The following is a 22,597-nucleotide window of genomic DNA, read 5'->3' as shown; positions in this document are numbered from 1 at the left end:
GGGGATGATGGAGAATGACGAGTCACACCAAAGCCAGGCACGAAAAATCTGTCTCCCAACCTTCATGCCACACCAGGCAAAAAAGGTGACCTGCACCCGCACCCCCACTGTGGATGCTGAATGCGTTGCCGCACTGAAGGGAACACGGCTGGCTTTGGCTGGGTACCAGGGCTTCAAAGCAGCACGCTGGCCCCGCCACCCCACTCCCTGCTCCCCACAATCAGCTCAGCAAACGCGTCTCCTTCCTCCTCCACCTTCACCACCCTGCACTCCTCACTGCCTGCTGTTTCCAGCCCAAGCTGAAGCGAAGCATGACTGCGCCAGCTGTGCCTGGCAGAAGGTGCCAGGAAGACCATTAATCTCCACGCTGCCTAAATAAGCACATCCTACTTCTCCTTGCCCGCCTCCCTGCCTTCCCCTCTCCTCTCTTCCCCGTCTGATGAGCTCAGTGTGGAGGTGGACGTGGCCAGGAGCAATGCGAGACACAAACAGGGAAGAGCAGCCACCGGGTGATCACCCAGTTGCCCAGGCTGTAGGGACGTGGAGATGTCAGGGCGGCAGCAGTTCTCCATGTGCCAGAGCCAAAACAGGTGACGTTTTATCAGACTGCAACACGGGAAACTTTGCAGCCAGGGAACTTGACCATCTCCAGGATTATGTGAAAGCTGAGAATCAGAAAGATTACCTAAAAGTTGCATTTAGGGGCCAAAATTGACACAAATATGCATGCAGTCCTGTGGTAGAGTTATCACTGTACACCAGTTGTAACTTCTATTATACTAGAAATACGATCAAATGAGGATCCCACCGGATTCAAACGAGCCCATGTGTCATGGTGAATGCTGCATCACTTAGCAAGAGTTGCAGCTTCAAGTCCTAGCTCAGGACCTCTACTCGTGGTTTCTTGTGTTTCGGTCGCTCCTTTCCACCCCACAGACGCCTGTGATGCCAGTGACGGTGCAGGCACAAGTGGGTTTCCTGGAGGCATACAAGAAATTCAAAGAATGAAGGCTAAACCTTCTCGTTCTCCTGTGACTGTCATTTCGTGTGCTCAGCTGCACCACAAGCCTCCTTTACACTCTTAAATATTAACACGGCTATCCTCTTGATGTGGGATTTCTCATTACCATATGAATAAATGATTAATTTTCACCATACCAAGCAAGCTCAACTTTTATAACTGTATGAATCAGCACTGTTCCAAACCCTTCAAGAACGGCAACAGTGTTCCAGTATTTATTGCACTTTATTGCTTCCTGGATCATTTAAAAGGAGTCACTGACAAACAACCGTTTACACAGGCTTGAAAGTTTGACTTGGATGTACTGAGCGGTTCTGCATTTCAAAATGCAGACTTACCTTCTTTCCCAGCAATTTAACACTAGGTCTTTGGCAGAAAACTCCACAGCTTGTCCAGCAAATGCTACTATTTGCAGTGGCACGTCTTGTGTGTTACCAGAAGATAATTTTAATGAAACTTTGAGCGTAGTTTTAAGTACTGTTCTAACAATCATGCTGGCTTTGGTGATGTTCTCCATGGGTTGCAATGTGGACATTAAGAAATTCCTGGGCCACATAAAAAGACCCTGGGGTATTTTTGTGGGTTTCCTTTGCCAGTTTGGAATTATGCCTCTCACAGCCTTCTTGCTGTCCCTGGCCTTTAACGTGCTTCCTATTCAAGCTGTCGTGGTGCTGATCATGGGATGCTGTCCAGGGGGCACAGCCTCCAACGTCATCGCCTACTGGGTGGATGGAGACATGGACCTAAGGTAAGAGCAGACATTCTCTGAGTAGTTCACATGGATTTTTACATTGTAAAATTCATATTGAAAAGAACTGTCTGATTTTTTTTCATACCTTCCTGGCCTGTGCATGGTGGAGCTTTCTTCTTGTAAAGATGTTTAGTTACTGTAATAGCAGTAAATATTAGCAGAATAGCAGATATCTTTGGTTCATTGAGAATTCACGAGGAAGATTATAGTAGAACAGCATTGTGTATATTAGAAAATGTCTTTATTGTAAATCTTCAGATTCTGCAGAAAATACCATTAATGAAGACTGTAAGACTATAAGACTGTCTAAGGATTATGAAATCTTTGTCCAAGGTAGAAATGCTTTTGTGACTTTGTTTCTCCCAAGAGAAACAGGCAGTAAAAAGGCAAACAACAACAAAAAAAAAAATCCAAAGGATTTTAGGATATGAATCCTCTGTACAAAATAGTGGCTATGCAATAGTTCTTGAAGTAATGTTTCTTGAAAAAGACCACCTGTGGAAAAATATTTTCCCCCCTTTTGTGTTCTATACAATGCACAGACAGGCCTAGATTTTCTCTTTGGGAACTAATACAACTGAAAATCGGTTGCAGTAATTCTGTCTGCTCCTGGCACCTTCTGCAAAGTCTTCAAACTGAGGGAAAGTTTTACAGGCTAGAAGCCATTGACTAAGGCAGCGCTGCATACTGGGGGCAATGAAAAAACCCCTTTGTGGTGAAGTGTGAGGGTCTCGGTGACAGGGTGCTCTGAACTCCAAAACAGATATGTAAGGCACCTGGCATGGCCTAGGACATCAAACATGCAGGAGAAGTGAACCCTACTCTTGATGCAAATTCCGTGGGGGGTTCATTAACTCTAACAGCCTTTAAAAATGAGCCATCTTTTTATTTTTATATCCTGATTACTTTGCTCTAAAATAAACAGGATCATTTCTCTGTTTCCCATAGAGTAACATAAATTGGAGCGTTCATCCAATTTATCATATGCCAGTTTGAACTAGAAATGGAAAAAATAATAGAAGTAAGAAAGATGTGGAGCTAGGGCGAATAAACTAAGAATGTTAATATTTGTAGCTTTAATAAGACATTTTTTCCATCCTTTGAAAATAGTGAACTTTTCTGTCACATACAGGTGTTAATGTAATACCAGCTTTCAAATTATGTATGAGGTCAGCTCTGCTAATCACCAACTTCCTCACTGTGGAGGAAAGACCTATGATATGAGGAACTGTAAGACACTTAATTTCAATAAATATGGGTCTAAGGAACCACAGATGGAAAGATATCCAGGACAAGTCTGAAATTCTGTCCTAACCTTTCCTTGGAAGAACACATTGAGCTAAACTATGCTTTCTCAGCTCCGTATGTTCTGAGTGGCGCCACTGAAATCAATGGTAAAAATCCAAATGGATGATGCTATAAATATGAGCAGGGTTTACATCCCATGATACTGACGAAGTAGATTGAACTTACTGGTGAAGTAAATTGAAAATACCTATAAAAGGTTGTTCTTCAGGTAAAGACCTTTACCTTAAGAAGTCAGACTTTTGGTCAGTACTTTCGTGACGATAATGCAGGGACCAGAGGATATGGGAGGTACGGTATCTTCAGTTCTTGACAGAAGAATAGCAGTATAAGTAGCTTGGCTGTTTTCTGGAGTCAGCACAGTATTATAGAAATATCACACAAGGTTTTCTTTATAACTGATAATATTTTATGTTTATATGTAACAACCCATCACCATCGTCTACGGTCCTGCTTCAAAACATCCCAGGGCAAATAGACCACGTTGGAGCAGGAATTTATTTTCTACTGCTCATACAATCACAGGAAGGTGAAGTATGAGGTTTTATACCTTTCTTAGTAACTCAGACCTGGGTGATACCCTCTAAAGCTTCCCATAGGGACATCTGGTTTTGACAGGGACTGGGGTTAGAGAACATGCAGACTTTGGAGCAGGATGTAGATACAGGGACAGTATGAAGCTGTAGGAAATATGGAGGAAGAAAAATAAGCTCTTTATCCATTTGGGGCTTCACCTGACCTTAATTGTAGCCCATGGGTCTTTTCTCTCTATGTGCGTAGGAACTCTTGCCAGAGGCTCCTACAAGGCTCTGTTCAATGACTCTGAAACAGAGAGTGACAGGAACTAAAATTAATGCAGATATTACTGCGGGGTTTGTACTAATTGTTCTAGATTTCTCTGGATCTGCCCACTTTGCGGGAGGGGGTCTGTAGTCCCTTTTCTGAGGGCAAAAGACACAAAAGAGAAATCAGAAGTGAGGCTCAGAAGGAAATTTCCAAAGTCCCTTAACCAGAACCCTCTCTCATTATTTTTATGTCAGAGGAGTGTGATTTGTAGGCATACTTTTATGTATTTTACCAGATTCTGAGAATTTCCTCCTTATTTTAGCTGTCTTGCCTTTTCTGCCTTCTTGATTCCTGTAGCAGAATGCATCTTTTAGTGCAAGGTGTATCAGCCTGATGCTTTCAAGACTTTGTATTCTTAAAGCAGAAATGTTTTTGCACAAACCACAGAAGGAACAACACTTATACTCAGCTTCACTGAGTAATTCTCAGCACCTACTCTTTGGTCTAGAGCAAAACAAGCCAGAAAAGGGGATTTTATTACATCACGCATCCTAGAGGACGGATTTCTTTTTTTTTTTTTTTTTTGCTGTTGGCTTTGGAGTGAAATTTTAACACTCTAGAACTGATGGTATAATGGAAAGCTCCATTTTACGTCCATCTGACCCTGTCCAGCCTGTCACCCTCTCAGAAGCCAGCCGGACAGGCAGCATGCAGACAGACTTGCCAACAGACCTTTCTGACGGCTGCCTGTCCGACTGCCTCATTTGCACTGAAACTTATTGTTCTGTGGCTGCAGAACACGTCGATATTTTATGTTCCGTCCTTTTCAGCAGAAGCCATTCCTTCCATTTAGCTTTTTTTCTAACCTGATATACAGGATAAATTGACTGTAGCCAGCAGCATTTCTTGCCCAACGTTTCATAAGCTGTGAAGTCGTAATAAGAAAACGAGAAAGACTATAGGCTAGCATGAGATGAACTGTCACTCTAACCGATGTCTTTGCAGCATCAGCATGACAACTTGCTCCACACTGCTTGCAATGGGAATGATGCCGCTTTGCCTCTTTGTTTACACCAAGATGTGGACCGATTCTAACGCAATTGTACTCCCCTACGACAGCATTGGTGAGTCCAGTGAACCAGCGCTTTCCCTTCTGACTCTGTCCTTTATCCTCCCTTGAGTAACAACCACCTTTATGTCATCATCCTGCAGAGTCATGAAGAAATGACCCCAGATTTTTAAAAATATTCATCCTCCTACTTTTCAATAACTTCCATGTTACCTAGATCACTTCACTTCGTCCACAGCTCTGCAGAACAAAGACTTGAAGTCATGACAGATGTTGTACAGATATTTATTATGAGACTGTGCATGTTTCTCTTTCCAAATGGTTTGGAGACCTATGTGGTACTGGGATAAGAGTATAGAGTAATTCGTACAGGAATTGCCGCTTCCCCTGTGTTTGCAACAGCTTTAAGGCACAATCCTGCAAAGTGCTAAATTCTGAGACCATAATCCGGCAAAGTACTTAAGCACACGTGGATAATTAAGCAAGTGATTAAAACTGCTGAGTCTCTTTGAAAAGCTGCAATCTACACAGCCAGGAGTGGCTTCATTTGACTTCCTGTCAAAAATCTCATCCAGCTACAAAGAGAAAATAGTCAAAGTATTTGGAAATACACGCTCCAGTGCTTTGCAGAGCTGTGGCCCTAGCGCTTACCAAATGCAGTTCCATGTTGTGCTAATCTTAAAAGCCATCAGAGTCACTTCCATATCCTTCAGTTTCGTTTCCCACTGTCCCAGGGAAAAAAAAAAATCACATACATTGCTTGTGATTTCAAAATAAATACTGGAGGGGGGAGGCTAAAACAAAAGAAGCTCTAAACCGGTTGTTGATATGGTACAGTAACGAAACACGTGCAGACAAAATGAACATTTAATATAGCTACTCACATCACAGGGTAGTGATGATTAGCACACTCAAATTTCTGTCTGCCTTTCTGATGCAGGTGAATGAGCGTGTAGCTCAGCAGAATGGCAATTACTTCAACAGACTGCCAAAGGAAACAGACTCTATAGAAAAGCAAATGGGCAGGTGTGGGTAGAGGGTGCATGTGTGCTCTGGGGTGCGCATACCAGAAACATCCTCTGAAGGCTTGCTCTGTAGCCCCAGCCGCTCTACACGGTGTCTGTCCTCCTGTCATGAACTTCTGCATGATACGTGGGCTTAACTTTTCTTTTCTCTTCTCTTATTTTTTACAGGGATTTCACTGGTAGCTCTTGTAATTCCCGTTTCGTTCGGAATGTATTTTAACCACAGATGGCCAAGTAAAGCAAAAGTCATACTTAAGGTAGGATATATAAGGCTGAAGCAATAATAATTATGGACAAATTATTCCAAATGATGCAATCAGTGGCACCACTGAAGCAGTGCATTGCTATTCATAGTATTACTATCTGACTTCTTAAGGGCCAGGAAGTTTTCAGCAGAAAACAAATGAGACACTGCAGAAACATATTGCTTTCCCCCTGCACAAACATGCATGAGTTGCATACATTATTAGAAACCATCATTATCCAAAGAGCCTACTTTGTCTTTGGCTACGACTATGTTAGTAATTGAGTTCAGTTTATAATGTAAACTGAAATTGGAAGGAAAATCATTCAGGTCAACTGGAAGCTGTTTTTCTATGCAAAATAATAAAAAATGAAAACATTCTGGATTAAAAAAAAAAAGCATTCTACTTCTAAACCAGTTTATTGATTTTTGGAGGGCAATTTTTTCAGTGTGAAGTAAATTTTTATTTAAAAAAAAAAATTGAAAATATTCCAACTGTTAAAAAAACCTAACTATTCACAAAATTCAACTATCTTTGCAAAATAGTTTCAGATGCATCAAAAATATGGGGGTTTTAGCACAAACTACTCTCACCATCATCATCATCATAAAAACAACAGCAATAACAACAATAACAACTTAGCTGCATTAGCGTTAACAGCAAATTAATCATTCTGAACATTAGGTTTAGGTTTAAAGCAATTGTCAGTCGTATAAAGTACCCTTGGCCTTTTTTAACCATTAATAGTTAACACATATATTTTCTAAATTTTCTTAAAGAAAACTCATCTAGCAGCTCAGGAAGGATAGAACACAAATAAGGTCCTTCTAAGTCAATTTGTTTTCTTAAACTCTTAGCTTATTGTGTTGTATTTTTAAACGTGCTCACAGGTTACTTATGAACTTGTATATTGTTGAGTGCTGTGCTCAAAACTGTACTATTCCTGTTTAATCAGTTAAGGGAAAAGCACAGACTTGCACTCACATGAAAAGAAACTCTACTTGCTCTCTCAGCAAAACACCGTTTCATCCTCTTTCTTACCAAGTGGGTGAGCAACACACAGTAAGGTCCGTTGACAGTTTGCTTTATATAGGACAATGAAGCCTCAAGTGAAGATTGAGCCGTAACTGTCAGATTAAGGTCCATATAGTGAGAAATGGAGATAAGAGCACAAAGACAGTGTGCCAGGTGAAATAGAAGAGCTTGTCATGGCCAGACCATGTTTCTTCTTCCAAGGTGCATGTGGTTAATAGCTCAGTCAAACAAAAGTATTTGTTCACTCAGTGCTCTTAAAAAGGCTTCAGCCAAAGACTGATGAAGCCAGCTCAATGGGAATACACACTTTAGCTGAGAAATGGATTCTCCTAAGCTTAGCCCCAGAAGTCTGATGGTGAAATCCCTGGCAACATATGCCATAAGGGCAGACATTTCACTTGGATATTGAGAAGAGAGTGAATGAACCCTTTTTTTGGCAAGTAGCGGAGAAGATCTCAGTACATTCAGCCACAGGAAATAAGACGAACACAGCGACTATGTCCATGTAGAAATGCTATAGGAGCTCACAGCCAGTTTTCAAATACAAATTTTCAGCCACATTACAGATTTACTCCTCCACTTGGCAAATAATTTCCTATCACTAACAATCTAGCATCTAGTTAGCATACACTATCCTAAGCCCCAGAGTGAGACTGCTCAAGAAGTGAGGAAGAAAAGTGCATTGTACTAGATATTGGGCTGTCAGTTTCCCAACAACTCTGGGGAAATTTTCCTAATGTGTGCACCATTCCTCACTCACATCACACCTGTGAAATTATTTTTAACCTCCAGTTCTAAGTACAATTATAGCCAAGGCTTCAAGAGACTAGTTTTACAGGTATCTGCTATAGATACCTATTATTGCTGTGCCATGATCTATATCTGTAGTCACACATCAAAGTATGTCACAAATCTCCTGTTTGGGAAAAATGGCAGCTGTCTAATCTGTCTGCTGTGAATTATATTGCCATAAACTTTAGGTTTTAGGTTTAATAAGATGTTTCAGTGACTCAGAGATACTCCACAGGCAGGTTTGACACTATGTTTAATGCAATTAAATCTCTTTGGGGTCTCTTATTCACGCAGTCCTTCCTCTTTCCCCTCACAGGTCGGTTCCATTGTGGGAGCAATCCTCATCGTGCTCATTGCTGTCGTTGGGGGAATACTCTACAAAGGCTCCTGGATTATCTCACCCAAATTATGGATCATTGGCACCATATTTCCAGCAGCTGGCTATTCTCTGGGATTCTTTCTGGCCCGCATAGCTGGTCTGTCTTGGCACAGGTATGGAATTCTCTGTGACAAAGAGAGCTGTAGCTTTTTTTCAGCTGTGAAAGAAATTTCATTTAATGATTAATCAATGCTGAGAATGCTCCCTAAACATTAGCTATGCTACAGAGTCACAATTTCCCCAATGCTGTTTCTGTGATACTATGTGTAGATAAAAGCCTTCTTGTGCACATTTTTATTTACAGATTCTGACTATACTATTTCCTCGTATCTTTTGTACATCTTCCCCTTGTGTGCCCATGTCCTACATTTTAAATGAGTGAAACAGGACTGACATAAGTGGGGCAGGACTGCAGTAAAATTTCTCATGAAGACACAGCAGCCTATAATTTAGAATATGGTTACAAGACAGGTAGATAGTGAGTGCCACATACACAGCTTCAAAATGCATCACAGTCCTTTACAATTGCTGAGCTGCCATAGGTTTAGGATGGATATTAGGAAAAATTTCTTCACAAAAAGGGTTATCAAACATTGGAACAGGCTGCCCAGGGAAGTGGTTGAGTCACCACCCCAGGAGGTATTTAAAAGATGAGTAGACGTGGTGCTTAGGGACGTGGTTTAGTGGTGGTTTTGGCAATGTTAGGTTGATGGTTGGACTCGATGACCTTAGAGGTCCCTTCCAACGGAGGCGATTCTATGATTCTATTCCATAAAACTGTGTGTTCTGGTGGTAAGAGCCATATGACTTGTGGAGTGTTTTGTTGACTATGTGAGCTGAAGGATACCATTTTCTTAGTTATCCGTTACTTTATGTTTCTTTCTTACCCAAATTACTAAAAAGCATAAGGACTCACAGGGCTGCTATTTCACAATTGTCTTTCTATTATTCCCTTTAGATGTCGTACAGTGTCTCTGGAAACCGGCATGCAAAACACTCAGCTATGTTCAACTATAGTACAGCTCTCATTCACTCCTGAACAACTTGAACTGATGTTTACTTTCCCACTCATCTACAGCATTTTCCAGCTGTTGTTTGCACTACTAATTTTAGGAGGTAAAGTATATATATTTTTTCTATTATAGCATTATAATTATCATTATTATTATTATTAGTCTCATTTTTCACAGATATGGAGAAAACAAGAAGGGATAAAAATAATCAAATGGAAAATAATTAAGTAAATAATGACCCAAATGATTGTTGAGCATCATGACTGTGCTGTGCCCTGTACATGACTAGGAATATACAAGGCTCAGTTCAAGATTTGGAAGACCCCCTTTTATCCACACAAGGGAGGGGATCTCCGCCACCTACAACTGGGCACATGAGAATACATTGAGCACAGGATTGTTACTACCCTTGGCTGAGGAAGGGCAAATGCATCTTCTCCCACTGCCCCAGGATCCCTGGGTGTACAGCTGCCCATCAGGGCCATCCCCACAATCATGCGCAAACTCTCCCTCCTACCAGAGATTGAACGAACAGGCATTAGCTTCAAAGTTAATGTAAGAAAACATCTTCCATTAGAAGTACAGGTCTCTTTTTCCTCCCACGTACACCTCTCGTGAGTTGCACTGCTGCTACTACAACCAACCTGACGAGGGTCGGGACCTTGTCCCTTGTGGCTCACACCTAAAACCAGCTGTGACTCTTGATCTCCCACTCCCAAACCAGCCGTCTTGCCTGATGCCGGAGCATGGCCCCAGGGACACAGCCTGTGAGGCACAGCCTTGACTCCCACCTCTCTGTCAGGCAACGGCGTGGGGACAGACAAACCATTTTGTCCCAGTTCCTGCCAAACTGGGCTCACGTACAAGTAAGGGTCAGTCCCACAGACCCAGCCAGGAGCCCAGAGTCTCCCCAAGGGAGACAGGTGATACTTTTAAAAGTCACCGCACACAACAGGAACACAAAGCAGTCAAACACCAAATGCAGAATTTAAAATGTTTTCCTTGCTATTTTCTAAATGTACTTTTCCAGTGATGAGTGCTGTTGACATAAAATAATTAAACATAGCTTTAAAGAAACTGTCTGGAGGTGTTGGGATATTTTAGCAATATAGGGAAGGAAAATGTTGCATGGCTACATGTTACTACAGTGTCTTTTTCAGGCAATTGTTACAATTTCTTTATTTAATACTAAATATATACCAATTCCCAGGCTACCGTCTTTACAGAAGACATCGGGTCAAAACAAAGACAGATGTCGAGAAAACAGAGGAAAAAGAGGATTCAAAATCAACATCATCACATGCTAAAATAAATGGAGGATTTGTATCAAATGAGTCCAAATAGACAATTACCCCTGTTCCCACCAACTGAAAAGATATGATACACAGTTTACTTAAAGCATTTTTTTTCACATCGTTGCTATATGGAAATATTTAACAAAAGGAGAAGTTCTGCTGATATTGTACAGTAAGACTTACAAATGATTAACTTATGAAAGATTTCTACTTTGATTTTGAACACAGTTTCTGCCACAATTGTAGAATCCAGTTTTGAAGCTAATTCCCTAAAAGTATTTAATGTTTTATTACGGCTTATTTAAAGAAAGGCAGAATAAAGGTGGGCTATTGCTAAAAAAACCAAGCAGATATTTGCATTACCAACTCCAGCGCATGATCCTTCAAATCTGTCTGCTAGTCTCAGCCCCCACACCAAACAAAGAGAAATCTTGTAAAAGCGCCTGAGCAGCAACAGGAGTTGATGTGGAAGATCTGATAAGGCTGGAGGACTTTCACTGAACATGAATCAACCATGAAATTGGAACAAGCTAATAATGAAATAAAGTTTCATTTAGGTCAGTCTGGGCAGAATAAAGTCATTGCACTGTACTAATTGTTTGAAACATTAATTTATTCTAAAACTATAATTTTAACAAGTGCAAGGTACCTTATGACTCTAACTTTTTGCCCAAAGTAATAGAAAGTAACATCTTTGCATCTTCAGTCTGGGTCTTTTAGGTGCTGGAAACATGAACAGAGAGACAAAGCCCAGAGCAATTTTAGTGTGACAGCTGCATAAAAAGGAGTAGGTAGAGCTTTTGGAAGTGTAAGAAATCATCAACTTCTGCACTGAAAGGAAGGCATTTGAAAATGGAACAAAATTGTCCCTGATTCATCCAAGACTACTTTCACCACTGTTAACGTGAGACAATAGTGCTTGTAGAGAGTTATATTTTTTTTTATGAACTCAATAAATTTGAACTTAACAGGTGCCTGTGACATGTAGACACTGATGTAGTTGATAACTTTAAGTTTTTAATTATATGAACCACAGACAGAAATAATTTGATGTACATATACATTATTTGTCTTCGAAAATTCAAGAGTACATATGGAAAGCTGTCCTAAGTGTGTGGAGAAAAGGAGTATAATTCTAAGAGAAACAGTGCAGTAAATTTTTTGCAGCTGTAATTTTTTATGGATACATTCAGTAACATTAGTCCTGTAGCTCTTATGTAAAGAAAACATCCAGAGAACTTCAGATGAAATGAGTGAGAGGTTGGCTGACCAAAAAATTCAAGAATGAGCCAACTATCAACACATGGAAACTATACACCTCTCTGTCATATTCAAGTGGACCTTCCGAGGTGTTGTGAGTTAAGGTGGCAGGTTTTGTACAAACACAACCAAAATTGTGGACTTTAAGTTCTCGACGTGTGGCTTTCCACTGCTGCAGAAATATGCCGGTATTAAACAAAGAATAAATTATTTCTATCTACCATATGTGGGGGAAAGGGTCTCGAAATGTTCCTGAGCTCTGGGAGGCTTGAAGCTGCTTTGTTTTCAGAGGGAGTTCAGAGTGGTCATAACCTCCAAGGAGGAGTTTAACACTTAGCGGGAGTTAGCACATAACGAGGTATACTATGTTTTATGGAACGAAGATTAAACAGAAAAATGTAGTGAAGTCTGTTATGGAGGAATCATAAATGTGCAAAAGCACATTCATCGAGAAAAGGACAAGTTGCTATTTGTAACATCTGTAGTTAAAAGGCTACTGTCTTTATCTTGCGACCATCAAAAAATGGGCAGCAGAAGTTAGTTAGGATCATGTCTTTCTTACACACCAAGCTGCTGCTCTTTCCCCATGCTAAACTTCAATGCTTCCGTACATATTTTAAACAGATTTTGAAAATGTATTGAAGAATAATAGTTTGTCTTGCTTATACTATGTGTGTGTATGTGTGTATTTAAAGCAACTGTATAAACACTAAACTGAATAAAGTCAGAAAGTATTTATAATTTTGCCCACTGGAGTAATTTAAGAGGGAAAGAATTGAGACTGAAACCTAACATGCAGACGAAGTTTATGGCTTTGAGATGTAAGAAAAACACCTCAGATTATGTGTAAAATGAATATGTTTAATAACCATGGAATCATAGGGTAGTTTGGGTTGGAAGGGACCTTTAAAGGTCATCTGGTCCAACCCCCCTGCAACGAGCAGGGACATCTTCAATAGATCAGGTTGCTCAGGACCTCGTCCAACCTGACCTTGAATATTTCCAGGGATGGGCCACCTACCACCTCTCTGAGCAACCTGATGAAGATTAAATGAACATGGGATGTCTGATGGCATATTTGATACACATTTTTTAATGTATATGTGCACTTAGGGCTCCAGGTGAAGGAGGGAGGATGCAGTTTCTGCAGCCACTACAATTACCTCTAGCAAGGGTCATATGTCCCAAGCTTTTGCGAAGCAAAGCCAGCTCAAAGGTCGTAATGAACATAGGCCTTTAGAGCACACCAAAACTAAAATAAAACCCCCAAGGCTTGTTAATGTTGGCAGGAGCAGGCTTATGTTGTCATGACAGCTGCTAAATCTCCAGATGTAGAAGTCAGGGCAGCATCAATGTCCATTCATCACTGGTGAAGCTGGGGTGGGCTATCTCACAGCAACATAAGGGACTTTTGGGGAAGTTGTAGCATGTCCCCAAAGGTCTCCAGAAAGATACTATGTGTCTTTGGCTGTCAGCCGTGTAAATGCTGAGATATGGGCTTCTAAGTGTAAGGCGGCTTGTGGCATCCAGCCTTGCAGTTGCAGTTGTCTTGGTATTGCCAAATGAAAAACCCCGGCTTGACAAGATCAGCTTGTTTAACTGGCTCAGCATCATCCCCTCTCATGTTCTCCAGCATGAAAACCCTTTCAAAGGCAGGCAGTATCACTTAGTGACCACTGTTCTTTAGGCAATCTTCTATCCATTGAAACAACTTGTGGATGGGGCGTTGCAGGATGTGCAATTTAAAAGCACCATGCAGTGATGTTCAGACTAACAGATAAACAATCAAATTAACTCTTACCCTTACTGGTAACCATGGATTTACTGTTCAGGCTAACAAGTCCTACAGATGCCTTAGTAGGTTCTAGGTTAACACAGTTATTCTACTTTTAGATAGTTATTCATGTCCAAAGACCCTGGGTAGTCCCCGAGCTTTAACTTGGGGGCACTGCTGGTTCTCAAGCCATTGCAGTCAAAATGAGCTGAAGTGTGTCTAAGGATAGACATAATCTGAAAGTTGAAATGACAGCTGAATTAATGCCTAGCTCTACCCAAGGTCTGCAAGGATGTAGTATAAGGGCTGCAAGGATGCAACAATCACCCTTGCCCAACCAAAGTCTGTAGCCATAAATCTGGGTACAAAGATGTGTTCCCTAGTATGGTGACTATAATCTCCTGTGAACATATAACTAATTTCTCAGCTGACCAGAAGACATGTAGAAGCACTGGTTCTGTCATATAGTGTGCTGTGTTAGTCAGAAGAGAGTGCAATTTGAACAGCATTAACAGGCATATTGATTTGCAATTTATGTTAAATCAGTTTCTTGTTTTAGACTAATCATGTTATGATGTTCAAAAACCACTACTATAAACTCTGCCAATCAGTATTATTTTTGTCAGCCTCAGAAAGAAGAAATGAGCTTACTTTTTTGTCCAACCAATTAACATACTGTACGCTTGATGCAAATCTAAAACAATAATCAGTATTTTCTATCTCCTGAGGCATAGACCTTTGCCGCTTGGTATTTGACAAGAATGCCCTTGCTCTCTCCAGATTAACTCTGTCACTTGCTCATGTCCAGAATTAAAGCAAATATAGTGCAATCGTACCACAACCAAATGGCAAACAAGCCAGTCTGACTGGATTTTCCAAGCCAGCAATGAAGGGCAGTAGAATTAAATGTCTGCTTCTGTTTCCTAAGGAATATTCATTACGCTCCAGAAGCACTAATATCTCAGTTAAGCTGAGCACTACATTAACTTAAAATATCAAATATAAAAATAACTGTTACTCGCCAGGATATTTGCCAGTCTTCAAACTGGAATTGCAGAAGATGGGTAATTGAAAGCCCTGAAGGAGTCCTAATATGTTTTCATGAATAGATATGCACTGTGGAATGATATTACTGTCTCCATTTAATTTCCATTAAATTTAGCCATCTACAAGTAAGTTTCCAGCATTGACCTTCATCCTTCCCTGACAAGCAGTCAGTACTGTCAGTAGGAAAAGACAGATATCTCTGGCAAGCAAGCCATCACACCTCTCAGATACCTGGTTTAGGACGGGAGGAATTCTGTAAGGAAACAAAGAGATTATGCAGAATTGGGTGTGAAATTCAGTTGCCTAAACATAGGCACCTAGTGTGATGTGAGACGCCCTGGGGTGTCCTGCCTTGCTTTCCGCTGCCAGCCCAGAAAGTCACAGGTATTCCGTCGGTCCTGTGGCCCCACAGCATCTAAAATGTCACTGGGCACTTTTGTAGGCAGCTAAACCCTCCTTGTGACTTCTGTGTGAGTCATCCTTACTTGCAGGGTTTCCCCTGATCTATACAAATCCGTCCACAGTCAGATGAAGGGTCAGCACTTCGCATGGGATAATTGCAAGCCCATAAGAACACCATTGCAATATATTGCAAAATATTTCAGAATTTAGAAAAAACAAACAAACAAACAAACAAAAAAAGTGTTACTTCCAGCTGCTTCTTGGAAATTACCCAAAGTATGCCTCCTTAATAAATTTCTCCCACCCCTGCATCTCTCCACAGAATTACATGGGACTTTGAAAAGGCTAGGAATAAAATTCAGTGAGGACATTCCAAGCCATGTCTGTGTAAACAGAGAGCATATAAAAAAGTATTAGTGATATCTCTACTTGCTCATAATGGACTTAATGTAAAATGACTCAATCCATTGCCAGTAACATTTGAAAGATCATAAATCAGCCTCCTCCCTCAGATAAAGATAGATTTAAGAAAACATGAAACATTAAAAATAATAAGTTGAAATACAGATCTTCGTCTTTGGACTTCAATTATTTGGGGATTCAGCCACAAGGACTGGAGCTTTGACTTTCTGATAACCCACCAGTTGAGAAATCTTTTCCAATCACAGAAAATATTTCAAAACTCCACAGAAAGGGAAACCTCAACACTGAAGAAAATTCTTATTGATCACAACAGGGAGCTGATCAGTTCCTTTAAGTGGCATATTCCCTGGTTACTACTTATCTTAGATATTGTTATGAAAAGACATAATTTCTGTTCCAGGCAAACAGAATCTAGTTGTTTTTTCACAGAGCACACAAAGCTCGTACACAGTTTCTCATTCACTGCAATTGTTCCTGACCATGAGAAATATTAGCAATTACACACGCAGCGTTTCCATCTCATACAAATTTAACATTGCTTCATATTTTATAGATGTAACTTAATTGCTTCAGATATGCTGATTAGATATGCTGATCAGATATCATTAAAGTAATCTGATACATTCTTTTAAATATGACTGCAGACCTTCTGTCTCCTTCTTCTGCAATGAGTTTGTGTGTTACTCATTTGGGACATTTCATCACAGTTTTTAAAAGCCACTTTGCCCCATCTGAATTCAAAATAGATGTAAGGAGGTCATATTGAGATGGTAAGTCCCTGTTTAAATAATTTGATGGTACAATTAATTCCCCACAAGTGGAATTAACTGCAAGGGATTAATGAAAATGTCAGGGTTACAGGTTGTGCTGGTGATGTGTTTCTAATGTCAGTAGTAAATCTGCTGTAGGTAGAACACAAATTCTTTCCATGTAAGGCTCTTTCTTTAAAAATATACCCTGAACTCATAAAATAACCCACATCTGATATGGACCAATTTTCCATAAAAGTACACCTACTTAGGAAACAGAACAAAACATACAGCTTACATAGATGAATGCATATTTCATGTTTAAGATATCCAGTGATCATTTGAAAAAAAATGGATAAAATTAATGCACAATATGTTAAAAGTGGGCTTGAGAAAGAGATGAAAAAAAAAAAAAACTAATTCATGGATCATAAATTCACTGCTGGAAATTTAATATGATGCTCCAGGTACAGGTTTTGGCTCGGAAAGTCCTTTAATAGTTGTTTGCTGGAAGGTGCCGAGTTATATGCCCTTGTGTCTTACACCCTTTCCCTAAGCACCTTCTTCTGTCATTGCCAAGCTAACTGGAGCTCTGAGGTTCTTGTGTCTGTGCAATCATTTCCAGTAATCATTAAACCTAAGGAAAAACACAAGCTGCTTTCAAATATTTTGCCTATTGAAAGGGAAATAACATCTCAGTGGAAAGACAGACCAGTATATGCTGAAATGAACAATGTAGTGATAGAAGAGACAGGAGAAAATTCAGAGAAAATTATTTTCTGAATACATGCTTAGCTGTCCATAGAGGGACAATCACAGGAGTTGCTTTCTTTCTATTCTGTACCATTTCACCCATTCTATTGTTTTTTTCAGAATTTTTCCACAAAAAACATTTGATAGACACAATAAAAACCTCACACAGTCAGAAAACAAACCAGCTGGGCTGTTTACAACACCAACATCACTTATGGTATTTGGAGCGTCACTGGAATATGGTCAGACTAGTCACTGCAACTCATTCGCTCAGAGACAGCAAATCCTCCTCAAGGTCCTTGCAGGCACCTACCCAGAAGCATTGCAGCGCTCTTAAATGTGCAGGGCGTTCAACTGCATGAGTTGGGTGGTGAGGAGTCAGGGAGGGCTGGGAAAGGAAGCTGGGGTCAAGTGGTGGTGAGCAGAGAGCAACATTTAACCCCTTGTTCTCCAGCCAGCTGGACTGCACCAGCTGTGCTTGCACCATCCATGAGGGCAGTGCAGGAGGATGAGCCACTCCCACTCTCTGTGCTTAGTTTCCCCTGCTTGGTTCCCTCCAGTCCAGAGCCAGGCCACAAGACACCACTTTAGTGGACATCTGCTCTTGCAGCCCAGAAGGCCAATTGCATCCTGGGCTGCATCAAAAGAACTGTGGCCAGCAGATCGACAGAGGTGATACTCACCCTCTGCTCTGCTCTTGTGAGACCCCACCTGGAATACGGTATCCAGCTCTGGAACCCTCAGCACAAGAAGGACATGGACCTGTTGGAGCAGGTCCAGAGGAGGGCCACAAAGATGATCAGAGGGCTGGAGCACCTCTCCTATGAGGACAGGCTGAGAGAGCTGGGGTTGTTCAGCCTGGAGAAGAGAAGGCTCCAGGGAGACCTTACAGTGGTCTTCCAGTACCTGAAGGGGGCCTATAAGAAAGCTGGGGAGGGGCTGTTTGCAAGGGCATGTAGCGATAGGACGATGGGCAATAGTTTTAAACTAGAGCAGGGCAGGTTTAGATTAGACATTAGGAAGAAGTTCTTTACAATGAGGGTGGTGAGACACTGGAACAGGTTGCCCAGAGAGGCGGTGGAGGCCCCATCCCTGGAGACATTCAAGGCTGGGCTTGATGAGGCTCTGAGCAACCTGATCTAGTTCAAGATGTCCCTGCTTACTGCAGGGGGGTTGGACTAGATGACCTTTAAAGGTCCCTTCCAACCCAACACATTCTATGTTTGATTCTATGACAAGAGAATAGGTTGGGCTCAGGCACGAGTCCAAGCTAACGTGACAGCAGAAATGCAAGTTTAGGCTACACCTTTGCTAATAAATAAATAATCCAGGGAGCAGTCTCTGACCCCAAAGCCAAGTGGCACTGGCCATCTTACATGTACAAAGCTCAGCTCTCTTTCCCCACGAGCAGGAGGGACACATTTCAGGCTCCCTTCTGGAAATAGTCCCCCTCACCAGACCTAGCACAGCACCACACGAGAGTGCCAGGTCAGGAGGGGTGCAGACAGTCACGAGACAGTCCTCAAGCCCTTGCCTCCTCTTGGCTTATTTACTGGTATAGATGTAACAGTATGTACCTAAACCCATTTTTTTCTGTAACCGCTCAGAATTGTCTGGCTTTAGTGGGACCAGAGAATTCAGGGTAAAGACCATGTATTTTCCCCTGTTGTTTCCTTGTAGATCTATGGCAGCTCTGACTCATGCTGTTAATGATAAATTAAGCTTTAACGAAGCAGATACTTCAATTAGAACAATTTCTACTTTTGTGGAATAGGGCCTCCATTTATAGAAAAAAATGAGCATGTTCAGCCCAAAAGAATATTATGTCTTTCATATAATGTTCTTCTTTTTTTACAATTTGATCTTGGTACCATTTATACTGCACTTTGAACATTGTGTATTTTTATTGTTAAATAAGTTAATGGTTATGAGAAGGAATGAAAGCGATCCCTGGGATTAATTTTTGAAGGAGAATTTCTACTTTTTACTGTGTTAAGAAGGTTAATTGTATTGCAAGAGCTATTTGTGCTCAACTGCAGAGAACTACAGGGCCACGTTCAGAGGTGACGTGCTGCCTTCAAGCCCGCTTTTCAAAAATCTGTGACTCAAATGTATATGGTGATGTAGACTCACTTCTGCATTTTCTACATGAGAAGAAAGGACGTCTTGACAAGGTAGGAGGTGGAGAAGGATTGGTGCTGCAAGGCTGATCAGTCAGATCCATCAACACCTTTGCAAATGCACAAAACTGTTTTTCGTACGTAACACTAAACTATTCAGCAACAGTGCCTGAAGTCCAGAGGCACCTTGCAGTTCTATTTAGGAGTTCCTCAGACAGTTCAAGTAACACAGGCATGCAGGCTCTGGAAGTGTCTCCTTTATAACACCATTCAGGTCAGAAACAAGTTTACCCCAAAGCCCAGCCAGGCCCTAGAAATAAGGAGTTCCCCCACCCAGTTCTCCGCAGGGGATCAGTCTAATGATCATGTTCAGAGCAAACCTAGTCGCGTCCTTGAGCAACAGGGCATTTCAGCTGCTTTTTTTTTTTTTTTTGTATATATGCAGTTGTTGGTGACCCATTTTCTATACCCTTGCCCTCTTCCTCTCACTGTACATTAGCCAATTCACTTTTGCTGCAGGGGGGTGGGGGGCAGAGTTCAATTTCCTCTTTTATCTAAGGAGATTTAAATCACATTTCCCAACTCTCTAAAGAAAGCTCAATCACTTAATTCTTTGTATGCCACTTATGCCCTTACGCTCAGCTTATCACAGCATCCTTAGCTCACAGCCTCTGCACCAAGCTGTCCTTGTAGTTCTGCTCTTGACTGGCTTCCACTGTGTCAAGTCTTTTAGCGACTGGCCATTCTCAAAGGCAGAAGTCCTGTCCTCCTAACAGCATGACGATTTTCCCTGGAGGTGATGCAACTGCTTACATTCCTGCTTTTCAGTTGAAGGTTGAAATAAAGATGATCCAAGAGCACAAGAGAACAGTGCGTAGACACCAGGGGGAGCAGACAGACACCACGCAGCAGAGTACTGTTTCCAGACTCCCCACTGAAATAAGTGAACTGAGCTGGCAGAATATGTGGATTATGACTTTAATCACAAAATTTAATGTGTAGGCATGTGTTTTATCCCCTCAGAAGAGCACTTTGACATCAGTGGTGCAGCATCACAGGACTGCAAGACACCTAAGGGACCATCCCCTGCCCCTGGGGCTGCCCAAGGGAGAGAAGCTCTTTGGCCGGAGAGACGGTAATTACGAGCACAGCTCAAATGGCGGATGGACAGAGAAGGTCACACTGGCAAAGAGTGACCAACACAGCTGCATCTCAGAGTGGTGTGTGTCTGCAACAACCAGCGTCAGCCCTGACACTTCAACCTCTTACATGCTCCAGTTTGTCGGTGTAAGTTACCCTGGGCACAAGGATGTGCTCCTGAACACCAAGGTGGCCAGGAAGTAAGTCTGAGTGAGCAAAGGGCTGCACTTCACCCATGCTGCTATTTGTTTCTGCAGTACCCATCAGTAATAGCAGAGGACATCCCCCCAGCAATATGGACATCAGTCACACCCTGGTCCTCTTTCCTTTAGCAGTATATAAATATAGCAGGGCAGTCTTCCTTCCGGCAGCGTAAAGGCACCTCTACCTCATGCTGAGATGTTCCTGAGCATGTCCTAGTCCCATTATGGACAGCGCTTGCTCTGGTTTTTGCAGGAGGTAAACCTCACATCCAGAAAGGCATCATTGTACACACCAACCCTCTGTCAGCGTTCGGCAGATAACGCCATGTGTCACATGACATTTAACAGCAAATGATGTCTAGACACAGCCAGAGAGGTGCAATCTTCCCACAGGAGAGCTCTTCTCTTCTGTCCTACTGCATGCGGATTGGCTAGATCACTAGCGGAAAGGTGACGAAAAAAAAAAAGGTTTTATCTATTACAGGAGTATGCATGTGAATGCATGACTAGGTATATGCATAGAGGACACTATACGGAAAAAAAAAGAAATGAGGAAGACAGATAACAGAAGAAGGGTGGGTAAAAGCTGAGCAACTACATTGAATATTGACTGGAGTAGGAGCCCCAGCAGGTAGAAACAGAAGTGGGTATACCACAAGGAAAAACAGAAGTGTTGACTGCAGCACTGCAATCCAACCAAGAAGAGCTCTGAAATAAGACTGAGAAGAGGGACCAGAATTAGTAGGAACAGTTTTTGGAGAAAAAGGGTTTGTGGTACTTTTCTTATTGACATCAAGAAATGCCAAAGAAGGAACATTTTTCAATATTCCTCCTTTTCTTTCTGAAAATGTACCTTCAAGATTTAGACATCAAAACAGTTGACTAAGTAACAGCTCCAAGATTTCCGATCAGAACACAAAGTTTAATATTCCTTCTGTCTTTAACAACATGCTGAATCAAATAGGGTGTGCCATAGACTTTTACCAGAGAGTCTCATCTTTACAACTTCAAAGATAAAAATGGCTTTTCTTATCAGATAAATTACAGGATATATGAGACAGGAGTTCAACTAAAAGATATGCACTTTGGATTAGCAAGTGAGCAATGGGCGACTGCTAAACTGTGAAGAGTTAAAAGAAAATAATTTATTTTCCCCTTCAGCCTATACTCTGGCAAACACACAAAGATTTGTTTAATTTTGTTCTTTTAAATGAACACTTCAGTCAGGTTTACTCTGCAACTTTTTAACAGACTTTAATCTACTGGGTGCAGTACAGTCCCTAACTTCTCGGTCTGCATTAATTTCATTGGTTAGTTTGAGTCAGAAAAAGTAAGATATACATTAAAAGGTTTTAAGTAATACACTGTTTCACTGAATTTATGCCACAGACTGAGCTTTCACAGGAAATGACTTGTCAAAACAGCTGAATGGTATTGTTCTCTACCATCATTGTGTCGTTAAGTAGTGGTGTACTGTAATTGCTGCAAATATAATTTGTATATTCTTAGGCCAAAGTTTAGAAAGCAGTCTAAGCAAATATAAAATATTTCAACACGATTTCTTTCACTGTGCTCTCATTGAGTAGTAGACTGCACAAATTGACTTTCTCTTTCATCCCTAACTCTGATATCAAACCCACGCAGGTAGGTCTTACTTTTGCATGGAGAAAGGTTCTGCATAGACAATTGGAATTTGTGAATTCAGACTTTAGACTAATTTTAGATCTTAACACGGATAACTGAAATCCTTTATTGTAGTTTGTATTGATTTTAATTGATCCCTTGAAATCTTGGCCTGGATGATAGTGAGTACTCCATCTCTTGAAGCACTGTAATAAAAGCTTATTTTCTTTTCCAAAAACGATGAGGTTTTGGCTGCAGATATTGTGGGGTGAATTCCATGCCCATCCTATACCACCAAACTAAACAAACTCAATAGTCTTAAAAAACCCAGGGAACTGTGGACTTAAACTCACAGGTCATCTCAGACCTGCCACTTACTATTTCAAC

General features: G+C 41.2%; 1 protein-coding gene across 1 annotated transcript; it reads left to right on the top strand.

Moving 5' to 3' along the window:
• Positions 1 to 1,257: 1,257 nt before the first annotated feature.
• Positions 1,258 to 12,665, top strand: SLC10A2 (solute carrier family 10 member 2). The gene is made up of 6 exons (XM_054217017.1): positions 1,258 to 1,769; positions 4,869 to 4,987; positions 6,126 to 6,214; positions 8,346 to 8,521; positions 9,367 to 9,524; positions 10,632 to 12,665. The coding sequence occupies exons 1-6, from the start codon at positions 1,348 to 1,350 to the stop codon at positions 10,763 to 10,765; spliced, it is 1,098 nt and encodes a 365-aa protein (XP_054072992.1). The 5' UTR covers positions 1,258 to 1,347; the 3' UTR covers positions 10,766 to 12,665.
• The last annotated feature ends 9,932 nt before the right edge of the window (positions 12,666 to 22,597 follow it).

Source organism: Rissa tridactyla, chromosome 1, assembly GCF_028500815.1.
Source record: "Rissa tridactyla isolate bRisTri1 chromosome 1, bRisTri1.patW.cur.20221130, whole genome shotgun sequence".
Taxonomy (NCBI): domain Eukaryota; kingdom Metazoa; phylum Chordata; class Aves; order Charadriiformes; family Laridae; genus Rissa; species Rissa tridactyla.
The sequence above is the reverse complement of the archived record's forward strand: the minus strand, read 5'-3'. Positions and strand labels throughout refer to the sequence as shown.

Bases quoted from the DNA above. Each gene is read 5' to 3' on its own strand.
- SLC10A2 (XM_054217017.1), top strand. From the start codon at position 1,348: ATGCAGACTTACCTTCTTTCCCAGCAATTTAACACTAGGTCTTTGGCA. The intron at 4,988-6,125 runs GTGAGTCCAGTG...TATTTTTTACAG, and splicing joins ACTCCCCTACGACAGCATTG to GGATTTCACTGGTAGCTCTT. The intron at 8,522-9,366 runs GTATGGAATTCT...TATTCCCTTTAG, and splicing joins GCTGGTCTGTCTTGGCACAG to ATGTCGTACAGTGTCTCTGG.